This window comes from Mesitornis unicolor, unplaced genomic scaffold, assembly GCF_000695765.1.
Source record: "Mesitornis unicolor isolate BGI_N332 unplaced genomic scaffold, ASM69576v1 scaffold4506, whole genome shotgun sequence".
NCBI classification, from domain to species: domain Eukaryota; kingdom Metazoa; phylum Chordata; class Aves; order Mesitornithiformes; family Mesitornithidae; genus Mesitornis; species Mesitornis unicolor.
The window spans coordinates 10,314-31,951 of record NW_010192840.1 but is presented as its reverse complement, the minus strand read 5'-3'; the positions used below and the strand labels follow the sequence as shown (position 1 = coordinate 31,951).

Here is a 21,638-nt window from a genome sequence, read left to right as displayed (position 1 = left end):
AGAGCAGACTTCTTCCATTGGAAAGGCTTTTCAGTCCACGTTCTAGTGACGTGGAAAGCGTGCGACCTTTTACAGCTCCTGTTTAGGGAGACAACAGCCTCTCTTTATCAGCTTCAGAGGACAAAGGCAGCTGTGTGCTCCAGGGGTACGAGATCACTGAGCACCTGAAATGCAGGCAATTTCATCAAGTCCACAGTGCTTCTCCATTTGAGTCACAGGATTTCTGCATCTTGCCCAATCCATGAAGTTAAATGGCAACAGTTAACACTAACAATATCTGATCAATTAGATGAACCTGGGGAGGAAGCCATTCAATGGCATTTCACTCCTTTGTGCAAATAACAAATTTTGGCAACTAAGGGGTGAGATTTAAAGATTCTGCAAGAAGGAAGAGAAAGAAGTGTGTTTACTTAGTGGTCTCTGCAATTTTGCATGTCGTTTGTTTTTCTGCTGAGGTAGCAAGTGCTTGAATAAGCCTTATAAGATGAAAGCTTCAGAAGTTTTTGCCTTCCAATAACAACCACATGTTTCCTTTTGAAAGCCTGGGACACAGTCAAAAACAAAGCTCAGCTGATTTTTACTGATGCTGCCAGTCTGTCTTTCTGAAATATTTTAATGCTGCCTATTTTTTTTGAGATACTTTTTGACAGCCTAGGTTTTAGGAAAGATACAGTAAGATTAACTAACCTTTGTTTATTCAAAGAGCTATACATGTGCATATACTGAAGTGCCTAGGGCCAATACAGGACAAGCGTCCACTGATGGAAGTCTCCACTCTCGTAAGACTCAGCAGCTGACAGCACACATGAGCATTTCTCCAACCCAGCTTGCTTGGAACTCATCCCACATCTGGACATACCTAGAAAACCTGGTACCATACCCGCAGACTATTAAGTGCAATTGCCTCTCCAAAACATCTCTCTCTCTCAGTAGCTATTCCCCTCATGTCTTAGACCTTCAGGTAGAAAATACCATGTTCTGCTCAGATCTGACTTCTGGTTTACAACAACCCAGAAGCCACACATCACTGTTAACCCAGTATGAACTGTTACCAGTTGTGAGCTATGGCTCTATCAAGAGAACCACAGTAAAGGACCAAGACTTCCTGCTGGTTCAAAGTGTGTTTCAAATCACCTGTTAGTTTTACCAGGCTGCATTAAACTAAAATAAGAGATGGGAAGCAGTCTGCAGCTAGGGCAGCAGTTTGCATCAACAGAACATGCACAGTTGCTTCAAAATCAGGAATTAAAGATGCCGTGAGTTTAGAGGTGAATTTAAAACCACAGAAGTTTTACATTAGACACCCAAACTTCTATTTCTTTAAGCAGCAGTTTAAAAAATACTCTGAAACCCTTACAGGCTCTCCCTGGCACACATTTAATCAACTCACACAGTGCCTTGCACTCTGCTCCACTGAGTCATCTACATATCTGTCCTAGAAGCCAGTCTGCTTATCTGTATCAGAGGTACAAGTACAAAGACAGCTTGCTCCTGTAACAGAAATGTCTACCAGATAAAAAAATGAAAAAATCATTAACTCCAGAAGCTTCAGGCACGTTGTAAATTATGATCAAGACATTACATAATGTAATGATTCATTAAAACAAGTTCCTTCATGATTCAGTGCTAATCTTCAACTAATATCACCAATCACACTCGACTAATTTTGAAACTTGGTAGCATCTTGTAGAATACAAAATGCACTTGAAGCAGCAAATTAGAATATTTTAAAATTTTTGGTGGGGGGGCAAGTATTGAAGAATATTTGCTTTAACATAATCGCTGTGCACTGCTCACTGGACATTATTTTCCAGTCATCCAACAATGGCAACATCCAGCAATTTGTAGACGCAATTATAGACATACAAAATAAAATCCTACAGTTCACTACAGTTCTGTATTATGTTTGACCAACTCTGCTGCAGAAAAAGTTTAAGTACTGTGTCCAGTTCTGGGTTGCCCAGTATGAGAAAGACATGGACATACTGGACAGGTCTCTATGAGGAAAAGTCGAGAGAGCAGGGACTGTTCAGCCTGGAGAAGAGAAGGCTCAGTGTGCAAAAACACCTGGAGGGAGGATACACAGAGGTCAGAGCCAGGCTCTTTTCAGTGGTGCCCGGTGACAGGACCAAAGGCAACGGCCACAAACTGAAACACAGAAGGTTCTCTCATGAAGGGCAAGGGTTGCTGTGAGGGTGACTGAGCTCTGGCACAGGTCGTCCAAGCTGTCTGGACATAGTCCTGACAACTGGCTCTAGGTGGCCTCACTTGAGCAGGGGGTTGGACCAGATGACCTCCAGAGGTCCCTTCCAACCTCAACCATTCTGTGTTTTTATATAGAAATATAAATTACGTAATATATATAAAAAATCTAATCTAAAGTCTTAATATACACTGCTTTAACACACACAAACATATAAACAAATAGTTAGGTACCAGTACAAACACCAACTCCAAACCAAAGGATAAATTCATTCATGTACACTGAATAATATGAGCTTCAGTGACTACAAATCAACTGTGGAAAAGCACACTTGCTGAGATTCTGAGATTTAAAGTAACTAAAGGCACACATGCCTTAAAATACTGGTACTGGTACTGTCTAAGCATGGATCATAGGAGAGCCGGAAAAAAAGGCTTCCTTTCTCTGGTGAAGTACGCAAGGAAATCCTCCTGCATCACTGATGCCCTGTAAGGGGACTGGGGAAAGCTGCTCTGTAGGGGGAATAAGGAAAGCTGCTCCATTCTAAAACTGAAAATAAACACGCAGCCACTCGCTCACTTGTATTAGCAATGTTAATTCAAAAATGCTGCTTTAAAGAAACCTCAGTGCTGGCCAAACTCTGGAAAACAAAGTCATCGTGTTAGCATTTGCTCTGTCATCAGATGTTGGCATCTGTACAGGAAGACACCAGTCTGCTTAGCATAACACATAACAGTAATGCCAGACCCAAAAAAAAAAGTGACTTATAGAACAGAAAATGTACATGAATGTTAGTCTAATTAAAAAAAATAAATAAAATTTGATATATGTGAAAGTTAGTGTGACCCCTCGTACAGTGCTTAATAATTGGAAATCCTGAGAGCAGAAACTTTCAGCAATGACTGAGTTTGGTACCTCACTAGGATGCCCAGTTCAAAGCAGATTCAAAAGAAACTCAATCTCTTTTGGCAGTCTTCTGGACAAGAGCTGATTAAACCAAAGCTTCCCAGAATAGGGCTGTAAGTATTAAACCACACAGCAAGTTATCTATGACCAAAGCCGTATGAACTGCATACCCCTATAAACCGCTGTTTTTATGACTAGATAGTAACATTTAATAGAGCAGCACATGACATCATCGTGCTAGAACAAAGGAGCATTCAGAGGAAAAAAACAAAAAGGGAACAAATTTGAAACAAGAGTCTATTTTCTCTCTTTCAAAGAGGAGATATGTAGTGAAAACAATTATTTCAGATTTTTAAGATGGAGCTTGTCAAATAAAATTACTTTTTTAAAAAGGTGAGGTTCTTAAAAAAATAATCAAGACGGTAAGAGCCTTGATCTCTAGCATTCCAATCACAATACTCTCAACTTACCTATTAAACACTTTGTAGATTATACTAAAGAAAACTTCCAGCCAGCATTTCTGAAAGTTTAACTTGAAATAAGCTTAATATTTTTCCAGAGCTTAGAAAGACAGAATGAAATATTTGTCTTCAGAAATAAAAGCTGAATCAGAGTGGAGAAAACCCCCACTATTGTTTGTATATTCTCTATCTGAAAAATGCAGTGGTAAATTCAGAAATTAAATTCCTCAGACTTCTTACCTTATCACTTTTTTTCCCAGATTTCTTCTTCTTTGGGTTATCCTTCCAAAGAGATTCTACAGCAATATAACCCTGAAGACTCCAGTCATACACCTGCGTACCAGCAACCTTTGAAACAAAAGATATTAGAAAGCATGAACTTAATCATCTGGTAAATATTATTTGGCCTCTTGTTTAAGGGAAAGAAGTCTCAAAACACAAGATCTGTAACATTCTCCTGTTCAAGCTCAGGATGAACAGCATCAGTGAACATCTTGGAAAAAAAATACATATGAAGAATAAGAAAAGCCAACTTGATAAAAACCTATTTGAAGATTACTTGTAAACATCTCTGTATAAAAAGGAGTGGGATGATGCTGCATGGAAACAGTGGTTTACTTAGTATTCAACAGGTTTAACGTAAACAAACCATTTCTTAATTTGACCATGCTCATTTTAAAGAATAATTTAATAAAGCCTTATTTAGTTTTTCCCTATTATGCAATTTTACATTTTCAGTGCTTTAACAGAACAGTAAGAGTACCCCTTTGTTTCTTTTAATTTGCTATTTAGAAGAAATACCTAATTTGCTGATAGATGGCTGTAATGAATAACCAGCTGTCAACTCTCAAAACAGAAAACAGCTAGGAAAGACTGTGTTTGCTGTATTACACCAACAGGTAATTTTACAACAGGAAAAATCCCTAAGTCTCATAAAAGACTACCTTCTGCCCCTTACCTGATAGGAAACTGTAATATTTACAGCATCATTTAAAACTCAAGAGTGTTAGGTTTTCACAGCTCCAGGCTCAGGTCAGTACTCACTTTCATATCACTATCAGTTTTCTTACAAATAAAGAACAGCAAAAATGGACAATTTGCCCAACTAGACAGCTATTAAACTAAAAAACTTAAAAATCAAGAAATAAGAAGGTATCATCCTGTCCCACAGAGCAGCCTAAGCTGGAAAGCCAAAACTGAGAACGGGGTAAGCATAAATGATGTTTCTGAAACAGTTTTCTGATGTCTCTGAAACAATTTCTGGGTGAATTTAAGTATCATCCAGTCTCCAAAAATTTGCTGCTCAGAGATTTCCTGAGCCAGAGGCGATTTCTATGTGTATAACAACGCCCAAAGAGTTTCGCTCCTATGAACTTGCTGCATTTCCCTTTAAATCCCATGGAAATCTTTAGTATCCACAGCATCCCGTGCCTAGGAGTTCTACCGCTGGGCACACTTGGTGCAAAGAACCACTTCCCTTTGTTTTTATGAGCAAAATAAAGTACACCAGTTATGAACTACAATGGTAAGGGATGTATGTCTGGGTAGAGATCACGTTACCACCTCACAGAAGGGGCTATTTAATAATTAGAATTCAAAGAAAAAAAACCCAAATCAGTCACTACATTTCTGAGTCGCAACTAAATCCAAAACATAAGCTGTTTTAAATCCAAAGAGCTAGCATATTTGTCACCACATTTGACAATTACAGTTGTATTTTGCTTTTAAGCAAGTTGGTATGATGCACCGAGTTTTCTCTACATTTGAGGGTGATAAAGGCCATCAGAAAAAAGCACACCATCTGTTCCAGAGATGAATGTGTTAAATCTCCAAAATCCCTGAATTCGAACATGACAGGAATAGAGAGTTATCAAATTTTTCAGTATCAGAAGTGTTCATTGTCAAGCACTTCAACAAACTAGTTCTGTTGTGCAAGCACTACAAACCTACCAGGACTGAAAAAATAATCTCAATAAAAAACCAGAGGTTTGCTTTCTTTGTCTGCAGTGTAACTCGGGACACAGCTATCAACACAAAATGAGAAACAACAACTATCCCTAGGCCATTTCTTGTTCCTGCCTAAAAACACTCCATTAAAATACTTAAAAACACTCTATATACCTAACAGGACAAGCTAGAAAATATTCTTCTTATATGAGCCATACCATCTAGTGAATTATGAATTGCATGAAATGAGAAACTAGCAAAGTAAAAGGAACAATCCTAATGCAAAGAGTTCATTCAACTGTTCAAAGTGTTCACTTGAACATTCACACAAGAGTTCCTTTCAAGGAGGGACCAGTTTTTCCAGTCAGTCATCTGGAATTCTTAATTTCTGGATAACAACAATTTCCAGCTTGTTTGTGTTAAGTTACAACACGTTAAAATACCCGCTCCATTCAGTGCAACGCTGTCAGTAAGTCTGTATGCTAAAATTTGAACAAACAAGTTCAAAAGACTGATTGACTGGATCTCAACAGGGACTCGTGAAATAGTCTGAAAGTCACCTTGGGCCACAAACACCCATACTAGGCACTACCAGGGTAGCATCAGCAGCCTCTAAGGCCTGATATATAAACATGCTCCCATTCTTCAACTTCACACAGGACTATAAGCACATAATACTGACCATACTCTATGTTATATGTTGAGATTATCGAGCAGAATTATGGTTAGCTTCTTTATCTACACTGCATGGTAAGAATCTAAACTGAGAATCTGCTGGTTTTTCTACGTTTATTTTGCTCACAAAGTAGTCAAACTGCAACTTCACAAGCATTTCATTTTGCAGTAAACATGGATCAAGTGACCCCAACTCCTTCTAAACCCATAGTTCCTGCAATCCCGTCATGCTCTCAGGGGTGCCAGCACAATCATTTATGCCTTATGGACTGAGCTGGGCAAGGGATGAGGTACAGGTTCAAAAGACATAGAAATAATTGAGTTTGTTGTCAAGGAAATAAACTTACTTATTAGGAAGCTTTTCTTTCTTTCAAGAAGAAAGTAAGCATAACACATGCCATTTTAGGAAATTTGAGAAGTTCTAATAACAGCAAAAAAAATAATAATTCTAATGGTAAAGAGACTGATTTAAGGAACTTCCTAATGGAAAGTTTTGTCCAGATGCAAAACAAGCCACAGTAAATACAAAATATTTTGAATATATGATGATTAGCTGGAAAGCAATACAGTTCCAAAACAATAAAGTTCTACCACAACAAAATGAACTTCAGTATTAAATTCAGCTCCCTTACCACATACAGTCTGACCATTTGCTGAAAGTCATACAAATCAAAGTAATATTAGCAGTGATGAAATAAATCCCTTGCAAACTTGTGATTTATTAGAACCAATACTAAAGCAGGAAAAACAATAGTAATTAGTCTGTGGATTTCTCCCACCTCCAGTTAGATGAATAGTGTCTGAAAACCACCTACTACCAAGGATGAACTCTGTTGCTGTAACTTTACTTAGCAACTCATGCATTTTAAAGAAAAAAGTTTTCTTCCAGACAGATACATCAAGTGTTGTACCTCAACTGAAAACACATTTTGCTATGTTTATTTCCAACTTTCCAACGGAAAGTCTTTTATTAAAGTGAGAAGGAAAAAAAAAGAGAGAAAACTTAAAACTTCTTTAGTCTTTGAAAATATGGTCAAATCTGAAAATTTACAAAATGAAGGGAACTCTACCACTGTAAGTTAAAAACCAGTGATGAAGTACTCAAACATGGAAGAAAACCAAAAAGAACATAACACAAAGAATAAAAAAAAATAAAATGTATGTTCCAGAATATTTCCTATACTGAGCTTTGTCCTGCAGGCATCCCCTTCTAGGCTTACAGAAATTTTTGAAAGGCCTATGAAACATATCAAAATAACAAAGTACTTCCAGTTTCAGATTAAAGCATAAAAATTATGGAGAGTTATAGATATCTGATTTGTTTAAACCTTTGCTTCTTTGAGAAAAGAAAAGCGCACAAGAGATCAGAGGAACCCAAACAGTATCTAGGATATCGCTCTCTCCACAGAAGTTTCCAAACTCATACATGTACTGTTCTGACCAAGTCAACAAAGCTAAAACTATTCCAATCAAGTTTCAGGCTCATGGCCTCATATCAGATTTTTCATTACAGCCAAACGAAGAACTGTGAATTAATCAAAGGGCAATCACGCACTTCAAAGTTTTTGTAAAATATACAAGGTATTGTGAAGCTGTTAGTAGCAAATCCATAGTTAAGACTGAACTGAGCTTCTTTAAAAACAATAACATCAGTTTGAACACCGTTCAATCACTTCCCACTTCATTGTTCAGAAGGCAACTGGAGTTTTAATATGCAGTTTCCAACAGAAATGTCTAAGCTTTTTAAATTTTGATTTTTTTTTTCCTGCCACTTGCATAATTTTCACTCCCAGAGACTAAATCAACAGAACTATCTGTACTGAGAGCATCTGAATACTGGAAGCACTAAAAAAGATTCCATCAAAGATCAGGGTATCACCATGCTGGCGGTGTTCAAACACAGCATTTTTGACTCTTCCTAAGTCAATGGCCTTCCAGTTTTTAATAAACATCATATGTTCTAGAGAACATCACATTTTCATCTCTGTGTTACCCACAAGTCACCAATAACTGGATAGACAGTTTACCAAAGCCTGAAATATAAAGAATTTCTGGCACACTAACATACATGCACTGTGAGTGATGAAAAGCTGGATTTGACAGAGAATGTGGTGGAGAACTAAGCAATCTGCCAGTGCCATCATGTGTGGCCAGCAAGGCGTACGAACTGACAGCAGTCAGGGCTGTAAGCAACTGTTTGGTCTCTTCAGTTCTTTCTTTCACAGAAAACCCACTTAAGCAACTCTAAGTTAACAAGTTTCTTATGTGCCTGAAACAACAAATGCATAAACAAGAAAGGCATCCAATAAGCAGCAGAATTTTTACCCCGTTCCAGAACATGCATGTTATCTTTCTTAAAACTATATCCAACAAAAAGCAGAAAACTTCAGTAACAATGTTTATCTCAATGTTGTTCCTATGATTTCCCTATAGAATCTCCCTTTTTTTCCTCCTTTCTTTCTTTCAAATCCTATATTGATTTTCTCTCAAGATATTTCAGGCTTCCTTAGTATTGTAAACAAACATGCAAACTGCACTTAGTAAGCATATTTACCTTCATTTAGAATTACTTGAGGTTAGAGATTCAGAAAGGAAATTATGTTCCTCAAACTACTACACTACTGCAGATGTTAGGAAAAGGAAAAGTCACTAAAAGAAACAGAAAGCCTGACCATCTTTCAGCCTAGATTGCATGTTCTTTGACAAAATAACTATAATTGTGTTAAGTGCCAAGCATACTGACATGACTTTTGAAAGTGGATTACCAGTTAATTTGAAGGTAGGAGGCAATAATCAAAGTAAAAGACACTTCTCCAAAGAAAGGTATCATCACTGACCTTTGCAACAGCAACTGCTTGCTGAGGGTAGTACATGGAGGCACCAATACCCATGAGACCTGCGGGATACACTAACTTCTTTATTTTTGAGCCTGTTTCAGACAAAAACAAAACCAAAACAAAGCCACAAAACATTGTTAGTGTGTATGTTGATCAAGATAGCTGAACAGCCTTCAATCTTTTATTTATAATCAAAACAATTTTATTAAATACAGTTTAGCATATTTTCTGTCAGTTCTGCTGGCTTAAGAAACATGATTACTCTGATCAGTAATTATTTTTTTAACCTTTTCAAGAGAGTATTTTTATTAACATCTTTCCACTGTGAAAATTACTTTACAACTATATTTACTGTAGTAATACATAATTTATTTCAGTACTAAATAATGAAGCAAAGCCATAGTTGAGAGAAATTGAAGAGAATTATACCAACAGATACTCTTATCTAAACTAAAAGGAAAAACTCAGGCAAAGAAAGGTGAGGATAGTGGTTTTTTGACACATCAAGCAGAACAACGGACATTCCAATTCAAACTTTGTAAGTTACCTTGACTCACAAATGTTGGTTCTTCCACAATTGCTCTTGTAAGTAATTTTTCTTGATTTACTACAGCAATGCCAAGCATTTGCAAGTACTTTCAAACTGAAGTACTTACAATTATGCTGTATGCTTGTTGCTCAGCTCCCAACTAAATTTTGAACATTTTAATCCACTCCCTATTCAATTATACAAGTCTAAAATAATTCAACTGCCTGAAAAGTTCATCCCCTTATCACAGCTGGCCACAGGCTCCGTATCCTGGCTGGCCAGTGACAATATGCATCACTGAATCACCCACAGGGTGTGCTGCAGTTCATCCAGTCAGAAAGGAACATAAAAGGGAGCAGCTAAAGGAGAAAAAAGGTCATAGAACAGATGTACAGGAGTCAGGATGCAGTAGTTCTGTCCCTCACAGAACTGCCTGCTCTATATGCAAAGCCACATGTGCTTCTAATAAAGGAATAATGAATTCTGAAGAGGAAATGCATATTAGAAGTGTTCAGTGTTTCCACTAACATATGCTCATGATGAGATGAGAAACTTAGCAGTACACCAGAGACATTTGTAAAGTGATGTTGCTGGTCTTGTGAAGAGGGGACTTGCTACCAGTCAGCCATAAGGAGGCACAGAAAAGGCAAACTTCATCCCATCTTTGCAACCACAAAAATCACACTTTTGTGGTAATTTCTGAGAGTGGGGAAATATTCCTTAGTGATAGCTTATCAGTGCGCCTACAGTATCACTTTAGGAATAAATGTAATAGCTGAAGGTATTCATGCCTCACAGCAGGCTGCTACCAGCTAGAGATACCCAATAGAAAAAAGTTTAGGAATACTCCCATATCCATTCCAGTACTACTCAGCAGGGTTAGAACAAATCATCTTCAATGGCATTTTAAACCAAGCTGGATGTCTGCACCATATTCACAGGATTAAACTCTGAATACCGTACTTTCTACTTGGTGGGCAGCTCTATCTTCAAGTGCTGTGGTTAGACTTGCAAGATTTGATATGTACCTTCCAGGAGGGCAATTTTTCCAGTGAAACCAAGGAGGGAAGGCATAAAAAAAAAAAAAAGAGGACATTTGATTCTAACTTTCTGTAGCACCAAAATTAAGGGGTGCTTCTTTCTGCAGTTTTAATATTTTCTGGAAATAACAGTCAGTATTGTAAACTATAATCAGACTAAAAGTTTAAAAATTTTGGCTCCCATCCTAAAAGATTCTCAAATCAGACATTTGTATTATGAGAGATTCTTATTTTTATTAAACTTAGGGCCCTCTAATCTTTCAGATCCAGCCCCAAGACTGCACTTCTCTGCACCCCCCACTTTGCTACAGCCGTAAAGGCTGGAAAGCTTATCATGTTGTCACATAACACAAGAAGCAGGATTTTGAAGAGAAAGGACTTCAAATCTGTAAACCTGGAGACCTTGATTTCCATTAAAAAAATGCTAGAAAAGTGCTGCTTTCATCATCTTCACTGGAAAAATAAGTATTTCGAGGAGCACATATATTCACAGAATGCCTTCCATTTCTACATAGCCAAGCACACATGTCCAGTTTGTTCAACACATACAGGGATGTACCTGACCAAGAACTTCATTAATTAAAAAGACTTTTAGGCTAAAAAAAAAAAATAATCTTTTCCTACTTTTGCTATAAGAAGCTAGAACTGGAAAAGCTCAAAGACTAGATTCCAGCAACCAATATGGTATTCACAAATAACAACTGATGATTATTAGACACCTTTTACATGATGTTTCTTTATAATTGGAGGAATATTGTAGAAATATGCTTGTACAGTTAAGTCAGATCTCATGTGTCACAATTAAAAATTCATATCAAAAACCCCACGAGTAAATAATTTATCTCAATTCATAACATAAGCATAACGTAACATAAGTTCAAAAGTGTCCCACTTACCTCTAGCAAGAAACAGTCCAACAATTCCAGCAAAACCTATCACACCAAGCCTTGGATAAAATCCAGCAGGGGGGTTTTGGAGAAACTCATAGCTCTCTGAAAAGAAGTCAGAACCAAGTGCTTTAATGCAATGTGAAAGTGGTTTTTGTGATAAGGAATCATCAATACATGCTGGCAATTCTTACAAAACATAAAGAGTTATCAAAACACATTTAACTATCACGCACATTGTAGATCTGCTGGCATAAAATTCAAAGCCTTTGAGATCTTCTCTAGTGACACATGAATGAAACTGAACATCGTATTGTATTTACCAATTTTCATAAAAGCTTTTGCCTTTGCTCCTGGGCCATCTGTTTTGTTTTGCTCTTTTGCATCTCAATTATATCTTTTTCAAATTAGCGATAAAAACATTTGCAAAATGTATTCTTACATTTACATGTTAAGATGAATTAGTTTCACTAAAACACTCTACAAAAAACACATCACAGAACAAAGGAAAGACGCAGCATAAACAAAGCTCACTCCAAGATGGGAGTCCAATGGGCGAATGGAAAACTATAAAAAATCTTCCATAAAAAGGCATTCAAAAAGACTTAGACTGTTAGGTTTAAGAAAAAGAGGCGCAGCGTCTGGATAGGATCCATGCCTAGTTCTGATACGCCTAAGTATGGAAGGATGCTTCCAAAACCAAAAAGAAATACAAATTATTTTGGATTAATTCAAAATTCTTAGGAGATCCAAGGAAATAAACCAAAACGAAAAGGCTAAACATTACAAACAAAAGACCTGACACTTGCAACAAGTAATAAACACTGCAGGAAGTTTCAGTTACTAGGCTGGGTCAAGCAAATACTACTGGCCAGGAATAAGTTGTGAGGCTTTTTTTCCTCCTTTTGCTGCATAAAATTTGTCATTTTTAATGGCATTGACCAACACAGATGCAGGTCTTGGATTGTAATTGTTTAGAAATGTAGCGTCATAATGGCCTACAAAGGAAATTTAAACAGCTATACAGTGCAAATAAAGTAGTCTTAAAGGCATTAGAAATGATATCTATATAATGATGCTTAACCAAATTTCATTTTAACAGAAGATATAGCACAGTCCTGCATTTTAAACTGCTAGTTAAGAGAACTAAACTGATTTACCTCTACCATGCTCAACAGCTTTTTCTAATTTGGGCATAGCTTTGGCATAAAGATCCTAAAAAAGAAAAGAAAACAACAGTAAATAGATACTAAATAAGTAAAATCTTAACTACAGACTGTAACTGACCTGAAGAAAAAAAGAAACAAACGAACAAAAAATGCTGGGTCCCCAAAATAACTTCTTTTTATTCCCACTTTTACCCTTCACTTACAAGGCTATGCTTGCTCAATGTCACATTTGGCGTAACTCACAGCTTTTTCCCAAAGTAGTCTTTGGACACGGATGAAATATAATACCTCAAAACACAGCAGGCAAGTTCAATATTTCATCGAGTTCCTGATCAGGTAGCTGAAACTCAGGATTACCTCAGGTTTCTCAGTGTATGTAGGTATCGCAAAAATACTTGAGTTGATGCAAAGGAAGGAAGTACAACACTGTAATAAACACCTTCCTAGCCCTTCACAGAGCCCTTCACATGACTCCTTCTGCAAGGTGATAAATTCTGCTTTCCACAAGACTACCTTAGGCTATCAAAACTGCCTTTTTTAAGTGACTTGGAAAATGAGATGCCCATACAAAGCCCAGAGTAAATAATCAAGAGCACTGCATCAACCCCACAAACTACTTCTAGATTCGCTTCTCAAACTGAAAATATGTGGGTTGTAAAAGAATTCACATTGTCCTTAATTAAAGGAGAAAAAAAAACCAGTAAGAGCAACCCTGCTAACAGTTATTATGTTAATAATCCTTTGGAGAGGCAGTATAAGACTATCTATCAATTAGGGAACAAATTCATAAACATGTATGCCCAAAGCCAAAGCGGAGAACGGTCTCGCAACACCACTTGAGCTGTATCTGTGCAGAAGTGAAAGCACTTGTTAAGGATACTGCATGGGGGATAATATCTTTAGAATTTTCATTTCCTCACTGGCAAGAGTGACTTTAAAAAAAACCAACTTGTCATGAAAAGAAGTGCTAGCATGTGACACACAATGTAACTCTAAAGGGATGTTTGTCTTATTAAAAGCTAATGAAAAATAACATGCTCTGAAGACCCCAGAGACTAAGTCTGATCTTCTGTCCCAGCTCACCCATAACTGGCTCATTTCTACATCTGTGTTTTGAACTGACTTTCCACTACAGTTAAGCAAGCAATTCTGAAAAAGTAAAGTGGATCTATGAACATAACCAATTTGATTCTCATTATCCTGGGTTATGTTTTTAATTTTAAAGACAAATGAGACACACTTTAAATGTTGTTTCCTTTAACACAGCAGGGGGTAGAGGTGGTGTAAAACCAAAACTATCTCTGACTACAGTTAAGCAAGCAAGATGACCCCAAATCCGTAAAGTATACGTGCCCACTTCATAAAATGAGTCAGTAAACCACTGCCAGGAAATGGCTTGTTGTGTGTGAGCAAAAGAGCATATGTTATGTAAATGACCACCACACAGACAAAAAAATAAAGCAAATAGGATGACAACAGGCCAGTGAGACACAGAGCACTGTTCAAAGCTTACCTGCAGTCAGTCCAACTGGGCAACTAAATTTCATTTCCAGTTACAGTTACCACAGGCAACCAAACAGAACCCATGTGTTTAGGAGGTCAGAGCTCTAACTACACTGTGGAAAATCCCCCTTCTCCTTCAAAACTGAAGTCAACACTCCTGCTGGTGTACTTTAGAAACACACCACCAGACTGAGTAACCCTGAGCATTTCCGAAAAAATGTTTCAGTACTGTTAAAGCTTAGTACCACAACACCAAAATTCTGGGCAGAAAGGGCACCCTCATCTGAACAGCTTGGCTGCAATTTAGGCCTTGATCACAAAGATCTTGGTTTTCCTTCTACGCTCCAAAGATATCCAGATATCCCTACATATCTTTAAGCTTAAAGTTTATTTCAGATAACAATTCTAGGCTTTATTTAATTTTGGTTTAATTCTTTTGGAGGGATACAAAATATGAAAAAGCAGGAGTTCTGTTCAGCAAATGAGTGAAAAGAAACGATAGGTTTTGTGTGAGGAGGGGGTAAATATTATGACCCGAACTGTGGAAAATTAAGTAAAGCAGCACTTTGAAAAAATGCTAGTACAGCTATCAGCTTTTATGTTGTTGCTATCTATTAATTCTGTCTCTAAAAAAAATATTCCAACCCAACTCCTATCACTGAATCACTAGCAGATGCGATATAAAACCATCATACCTGACACCAGGCTGTGTATGGCTCCATAACATGCCGCAAACGTGAAACCCCCTCTTCCAATTGTGTTTGTGGATTCTCCACATACTTAGTCTCACGAGCTGGAGAGGAGTAGAGTGACAGCTGTGAATATTAGCAAACAAGAGGTTAAAAACAAAGGTGTAATTGTGTAAGTAGGTCTTCAGGGCATGAACAGTTTAACCAGAGAACACCTAAGAGGGTGCTTACTACATAAACCATGCATAATAAAAGTTCAGGTACAGCTGTGAGTGAGACAACCACTATGAGCAAAGTTTAATTACATACTATGATGAAGATGACTTCTAATTGCTATGCAATTCATCCACAGCTGCTATATGACCCAAGTCACAGGTTATAAATTCATATTAAACTAGTTTAATAAGAACACAAAACATAATTGTGAAAAATGCTTCAGGTCTTAATCAGCACTAAATGTACTGGAGCTCTGAAAATACAATCGATCATTTTCTGTATTTGCACAAGCCATCATCATAGAGTCTAAGTTGCTTCAAATAAAGGTAACATCTGATACAAATTTGTCTGTTACTGAGCGGGAAAATGGTACAACATCCCAATGTTCAGTCATTAACCCCATCAGCAACTGACAGCGTTAATAGCACAATGGGGCTGAAAAATAGGACCTGAATATTCACCTGAAGAACAATGGGCATCTTCACATCATAAATACTAAAACACCATATTAAGGTTTAGCAACATGACATTTTTATTACAATTACCTAAACATATTTAAAATTGTATTTTGTTAAGAAAAGAAAAAGACCAAAGTCTACACTGTTGGAAATGAACAGCAAAGTTTAGATCCTCTTAAAAAGGATCTAAAAAAACCCTTTTAAAATCCCTAGCAGTTTACGTATACACTGATGTTTAGTATAAAGAGCTTATATTTTACACCACACTTATACTACATTTAGGAGCTAATTATAGACTGGTCTTTACACACATTGTTGCACAAAAGTGTAGCAAGCCCTCTTTTCAAGATAAGTGGGAAAACAACTGTATCTCTATCATATGAAAAAAAAAACCTGCTAACCATAACAAAACGTGTACTGACACAGAATTTGTTAAATTTTTTGATAACCTGTGCTGCTGGATTTCCCATCATAACTTGAAAGACAAGCATTTTAAGACTCATTTCCCTAGGAAATCCTGTCATCTCTGGCACTCACAGTCACAACCAGTTTAATTTTGACCCGTCAGACAACCTAACAGCCACATCTGGCACAAGGACAGAAGCCTCAGAGATAAGGAAATTCCCATACAATTTAAAAAACTAGCTGACAGAGCAGAGGTTCAGACTAACACACTCTGTGAACAGTACGAAATGCAGCCAGCACTCCACGGCTCCCACACTCTGCCTTGCTGAGGCTGATGGGCGAGCCAATTACCCCACAACTCCTCACTGCTGCCTCATCCCTGACTCACACCGGCAGGGGTGCAGGGCACGCGGCAGCCCCAGCTACGGTCACTGCACTGGGGTGAAGCCAGAGACTGCTTCAACGACCAAGCCTCTCGTATTATGCAAGTGAACTGGCCCTGCGGACACGTCCAAAAGACCTAAACATGCACAAAAATAAATTCCACTGAGTTTCAATGCTCATGCAACCACACTTAAGCTTGGGTTGAAGTACCTAAAATTTTTAGACATCTGCAAACTCTCATGGATGTAAAGCTGTACTTAGTTATGACTACAAAAAAAAATAGTGTTGGAGACTGGTAAAAGCCTACACAACAATGCTGGTGAGTCCAGAGTCTGTCAGGGTGCTTTAAAGCTCTACTTGTGATATAACCAAGACATCTGTAACACTGAAGAGAAACAACAAAGTAACAGGTTTTTTATTATTATTACCACTGATTATCATATTTATTTTTGTTTAGGTCTGAATGCTGTAAAGAAAGGAAAATCGATAAAATTCTGTAGGCTACAATGTCAGATCAAAGCATTGCCAGGCAAGAATTCTGCCTGTAAGAAAAGAGAATAAATTACTGTATTTTCAGAAAGAACAACTTTTATTTGCTGTTTTACTGGAGAACATAAATGAAATTCCATTAGAATTTGCCAATAGTATTTATAATAAAAAGTATATGGTGTTATCTGGACAAAAAGCAGAGAAAATACTCTTGTAAATTTGAAATATGACTGCAAGCAAATCTATAAACATGAAAAGGTAATTTCTGAATGAAGAACAGAAGGCTTTAATGTAGGAAAAAGATCTTGCACACAAGCAAACCTGACACTATCCAGTGGAGGGCATCAAATGCAACCCTTGGGTAAAAGAAGCAAAACCACATCAACATCACTATGACTGAAAACTGACTGAAAACTGAGAAGCAAGTTTAAAAGCAAAAAAATGAAGGGTGAAGAGATGTACCTAAGTGCTTTCACCTATGAAAATAGAATGTCTTTCATAATTCTGTAAATATTTCTATATGGATAGAAGAGCACTAGGGCTCTAACCACACTTACCTCCTCAATTTTCAGCAACTCCTTTTTGGAACTTTCCTTCTCTGAAGAGGAAGCATAAACCTGGATAGAGAGCAAGCTCAGGCTAACAGGGGTGGCCCCCAACCGAATTACCTAGAAACGTTACAGGAGGACACGTAAATCGTTAGGTTCAAACAAAACAGCAGGATGTCTGAACACATCCATGTAGACAATGTTTATGCCCTCATATATGGTAATACATCATAAATTAAGATGCTTAGAAAATAGGAGGAAGGTGAGTCAGTGGTACACAATCTAATGCTCTTGGGCACCCAAATGTAACACCTAAATTACTCAAATGTTATGTAGAAAAGCCCAAGACTAAATTCAACAGCAGATCTAAGTGCTAATCTCATCAATTTTCATCTCACAAAAAGATCTTGTTTTCTCTAAGTTGAAACACAATTTTCATCAACTTTCTTAGTACAGACACTAACAACATCATATTTGTATTTTAAACAACTTTGTGAATGCCCCTAACACCTCAACTTTTCCATAGTTCGTACCAAAAATTTCAGCGTTTTATTTCTAGCTATTGTCTGCATCTACATTTAGGAAAAAAAACAAGACCTACAGCTGAAATTATCGGAACATAATCCCTGCTTTCTAAGAATTTTAGAAATGTCTCCAAGTTTTCTGTGAGAAACATCAATAGAGTGCATCGTGACAGACACTCGACTGTTTTTGAGTACTTTGGATTCAACCCAGTCATGCAACACAACCACCATGTGGAAGGTGTATATAATTCTTCCTATATTCAGGACGTACACTAAATTGTAGTTATTAACAGGAGAGACTGCTTTAACTCAAAAAACAGCAAACAGAAAAGTCTTAGCTGTGCAGCGAATCAAGAATGCACGGAAAACACTTTCCAACAAATGCACATCCTTATGACAGCAAGGTTTAACTCGAGTTCCAATGGGAAACCTTCCGATGTCTCCTGTTCACGTTACTGCTCAGGTGGACACGTGCACTTAGAACAGCCCGTGGTTTGTTGTATCAGCTTACAGCGCCAGTGGATCTAACAGCCCACGGCCACCAAACCGGAGAGGTCTAGCTCTGCCCGCGGCATCCATTCCCAGAAGTCCTGCTGCTCACCTCGCCCTAGCTTTGGTGGCCGGACGCTCCCACCACGAGGCGATTCGCCTCGCCAATGTGGCAAGAGATTAATCCTGAAAGAGAAGTGGAGAGCTTTGTGCGGGGTTAGTAAGTTGAACCCGTCCATGAAACAGTCTGACGAGCACCAGAGGAGTGGTGTGGCCAGGGAAGAGGGGATGGAAAAGGAGAAGGCAGCAAGCCCTCCTCCTTTTCAGGAACAGCAAGGGTACGTTATGCTGACCTAGCTGCTTGTGAAACTGAAGCCTTGGTTAACCCAGTACGTCCTTCAGGCTGTTATGATGGCAAATGAGCTAGCCACAGGACGATTACTCTGATGTTTCTGCCCACTGCAGAACTGCTAGAAAATAGCTTTAACATTTATCCAGACTACATGCTTACTGTACACAGATCAGCATTTGTAGCTTAAATTTCTTCCACTTCTTTGCAGATGGAATATTTATTAAATGTAACCAAGAGGCTCCTCAAACTCAAAATTAGACTATATAGTTGTCAAACTGCCTGAAAATGTTTGTTTCTATGTAGAGAAACAGCACACAAGAACTAGGTCATAGGATCGCTTTTCAGAAAGACATAAGGGATCTGATGGATCAAGTGGTATGGAAAAACTTGCTTAAAATAGAAGTTTTCCCTTGTTTGAATTTATGAACCCATTATTACAGGACCACAATGAACCACCACAATGACTGGATCAGCTGTTTCACGGCCAAGGAAAGACATGAATAATCTTTAATACTATTTGTTTAAACAAAGACTTTTCACATACTGTCATTAGCCAAGATAAAAACATGAACACCACTAACCATTCACAGCTGTAGAATCTATTTCCTCAATCTTTTCTTTTTTTCACTGCAAAACTGCTCTGTCACTGAAAAGGCAAAAATCTAAATGCATTTTCGCTCTGAAAAATATTTCCAAACAGTGAAAATGGTGCTAACCATCATCATCAGAAACAGTAAATCCAAATTATTTAAATACTTGAGGTTTTTTATATAAAGATGCAAACAGTAGAGTATAAGAACAGAAGCACCTTGGTTTCTCAAATCTACCAGTTATCACAGAACTATTCAGAGAACATCAACTGTTCATATTATCAAAATCCTGAAGCACAGACATTTTCCAAAGGTTTCATATTTACATTTTAAACAGAATGAAATTAACCACTAGAAGTGCAAGATGAATCTCTCCTTAGATGCGCTGCTCAAGTTCTACTGCAATGGTCCTCCACATCAGCTAAGTTTACGGGACAGATACAACCAGTACCAAAGCACCATATATGTGCACCCACTAACAGGTTTATTCAGTAGTATGAAAGACTAACCCTTATATTTTTTGTTTCCAAAATTCACTGTAGGATCTCATTTCTTAATTCCATATTAACCGCATATTACTAAAACAATTAGTTTAGTAAAACATTTCGATTGAGCTGTGCCTTCAGTCTGCCTGTCTCACAACTATTCAGTTGACACCAAAAAAGTAGAGCTGACATTCTTCCCTCTAGGCAACGCTCTGCATTCACTTTTTTCACTCAGCGAAAAAAAATGCCAGGTTTATTCCTTCCTCTAGCTGAAGAATTCAACTTTTATCTGTAGACACCAGATCACCCATAAGCAAATTCCATCTGAATGCTGGAGGGAAAAAGCCTATCACACTGATCACATTTCATCTTCCATTGTCTTGCTTTACTGTCTTTCTCAAAATTCTTAACTAAAAAAATTCCTCTGGGAATAATAAATCCCACATTAGTTCTCAATACAAATGGGGAGAGGAAAAGAGCTAAAGATGAACTACAACTTTTTTTCCCCCTCCTTTTGTCTGTGTTTTTTTTAGTTCACTTGTTACTGTTATTGTCCCCCTGTCAAAACTGGGGAAAGTAAGAATAAAAGGAAAAATGAAACTTAATCATACATTTGTGAAGGATGGTATCTGCCCTAATGGATGAAGCTGCTTCATTTTTATCTTTTTTTCCCCATTCTCCCTCCTATCTCTTAACCCCAACTAAAAAAAGACAAAAACAAAACCCCAAAAAACAAACTCTCAAGCACTCCCATTCCCTGAAGCACAGATATCAAGGACAAGAAGCTGCCTTCCTTTTTCTCTCTCAGAGGGCAAAAATTGGGCTGGTCTGAAGCACTGGCTTAACCTCAATGGTTGTATAAAAGTAGTAATATGATGCCTAGTACCTAAAACCATAGCCCCTTTACTGACAATTGAGTATCACTTACGGAAGTCTCAATTATTCTGAGACAAAATCCTTACATAAGAATTCCAGCAATTGCCCCAACATTAAAGTACATAAATATGAAGTTGTGACAAGAATAAAGCAAGCATAGGCTGCTCAGCATATTGATATACAATCAATATTTGGTAAACAAAAACAGCACAAAAGAGGACAAATTGCAAGAATCGAGTGTCACCAGTTGGTTTTTTAAAACCTCCTCCTGCTTCCACAGCAGTGATGACAACAACTTGACTGAAACATACAGCTTGCTTTCAGCCTGAAGGGAGTCTGGGGCTCTTCTTATCAGAGGCAAAGACCTTTTAAGACAATTATGCGACTTAAGCCCAGACCGTGCACGTTCACTCCTCTTCACAGATTCCACTGACAACCTACGTGCAAGGGAGACTTTCCAGACGAGGACTTTCACCGCTGTACGAACCCAAATAACACTAACTGCAGCAACGCTAACCCACAACTCCAGGCTGCTGTATCCGAGAAGTAATTTTCAATAACGAATGCAGTGTTGATGTGTTTCTGTTTGTGCAACATGGACGGGGCGCACAGTTTTGAAATAGTAAAGAGAGAGATCACGCAGCTGCCAACAAGTGTAAGACTAACGGGCTGTGAGAGTTACAGGCAAAATACCCTAGGTGCAGCTATCACCAGATCACAGAGGTGTTACAGCACTTTTAGCTCTAACGTGAAAAAAACCATTCCCTGGTAACAACGCCAGGGACTTCGTTACCGCGCCTACTCAACCGGGTAACTAACACCCGCTTTAAATCGGGAAGTGGGAGAAACGACCCTCCCCCGGGCCAGAGCACCCGCCCGCAAGGTGCCTCAGCCCCTCCGGCCGCGCTCCTGGGCTGCCCCCTGCCGGCCTCCGCCCCGGCCCTGCACAGCGGGCAACCTGCCGCCCTCCCGGGGA

The 21,638-nt window shown here is 38.1% G+C and overlaps 1 protein-coding gene across 1 annotated transcript in view; it reads right to left on the bottom strand.

Annotated features, from left to right (window-relative positions):
- The window catches only part of APOO (apolipoprotein O), a 31,564-nt gene that overhangs the window by 9,808 nt on the left and 118 nt on the right, over positions 1 to 21,638 (bottom strand). Inside the window, exons 2-7 of the mRNA XM_010187241.1 lie at positions 17,356 to 17,466; positions 14,853 to 14,972; positions 12,646 to 12,700; positions 11,495 to 11,590; positions 9,030 to 9,121; positions 3,811 to 3,918 (exon numbers count right to left, since the gene is read on the bottom strand). Coding sequence (XP_010185543.1) covers positions 3,811 to 3,918; positions 9,030 to 9,121; positions 11,495 to 11,590; positions 12,646 to 12,700; positions 14,853 to 14,972; positions 17,356 to 17,466 — 582 coding nt within the window. The remainder of the gene's footprint in view (positions 1 to 3,810; positions 3,919 to 9,029; positions 9,122 to 11,494; positions 11,591 to 12,645; positions 12,701 to 14,852; positions 14,973 to 17,355; positions 17,467 to 21,638) is intronic.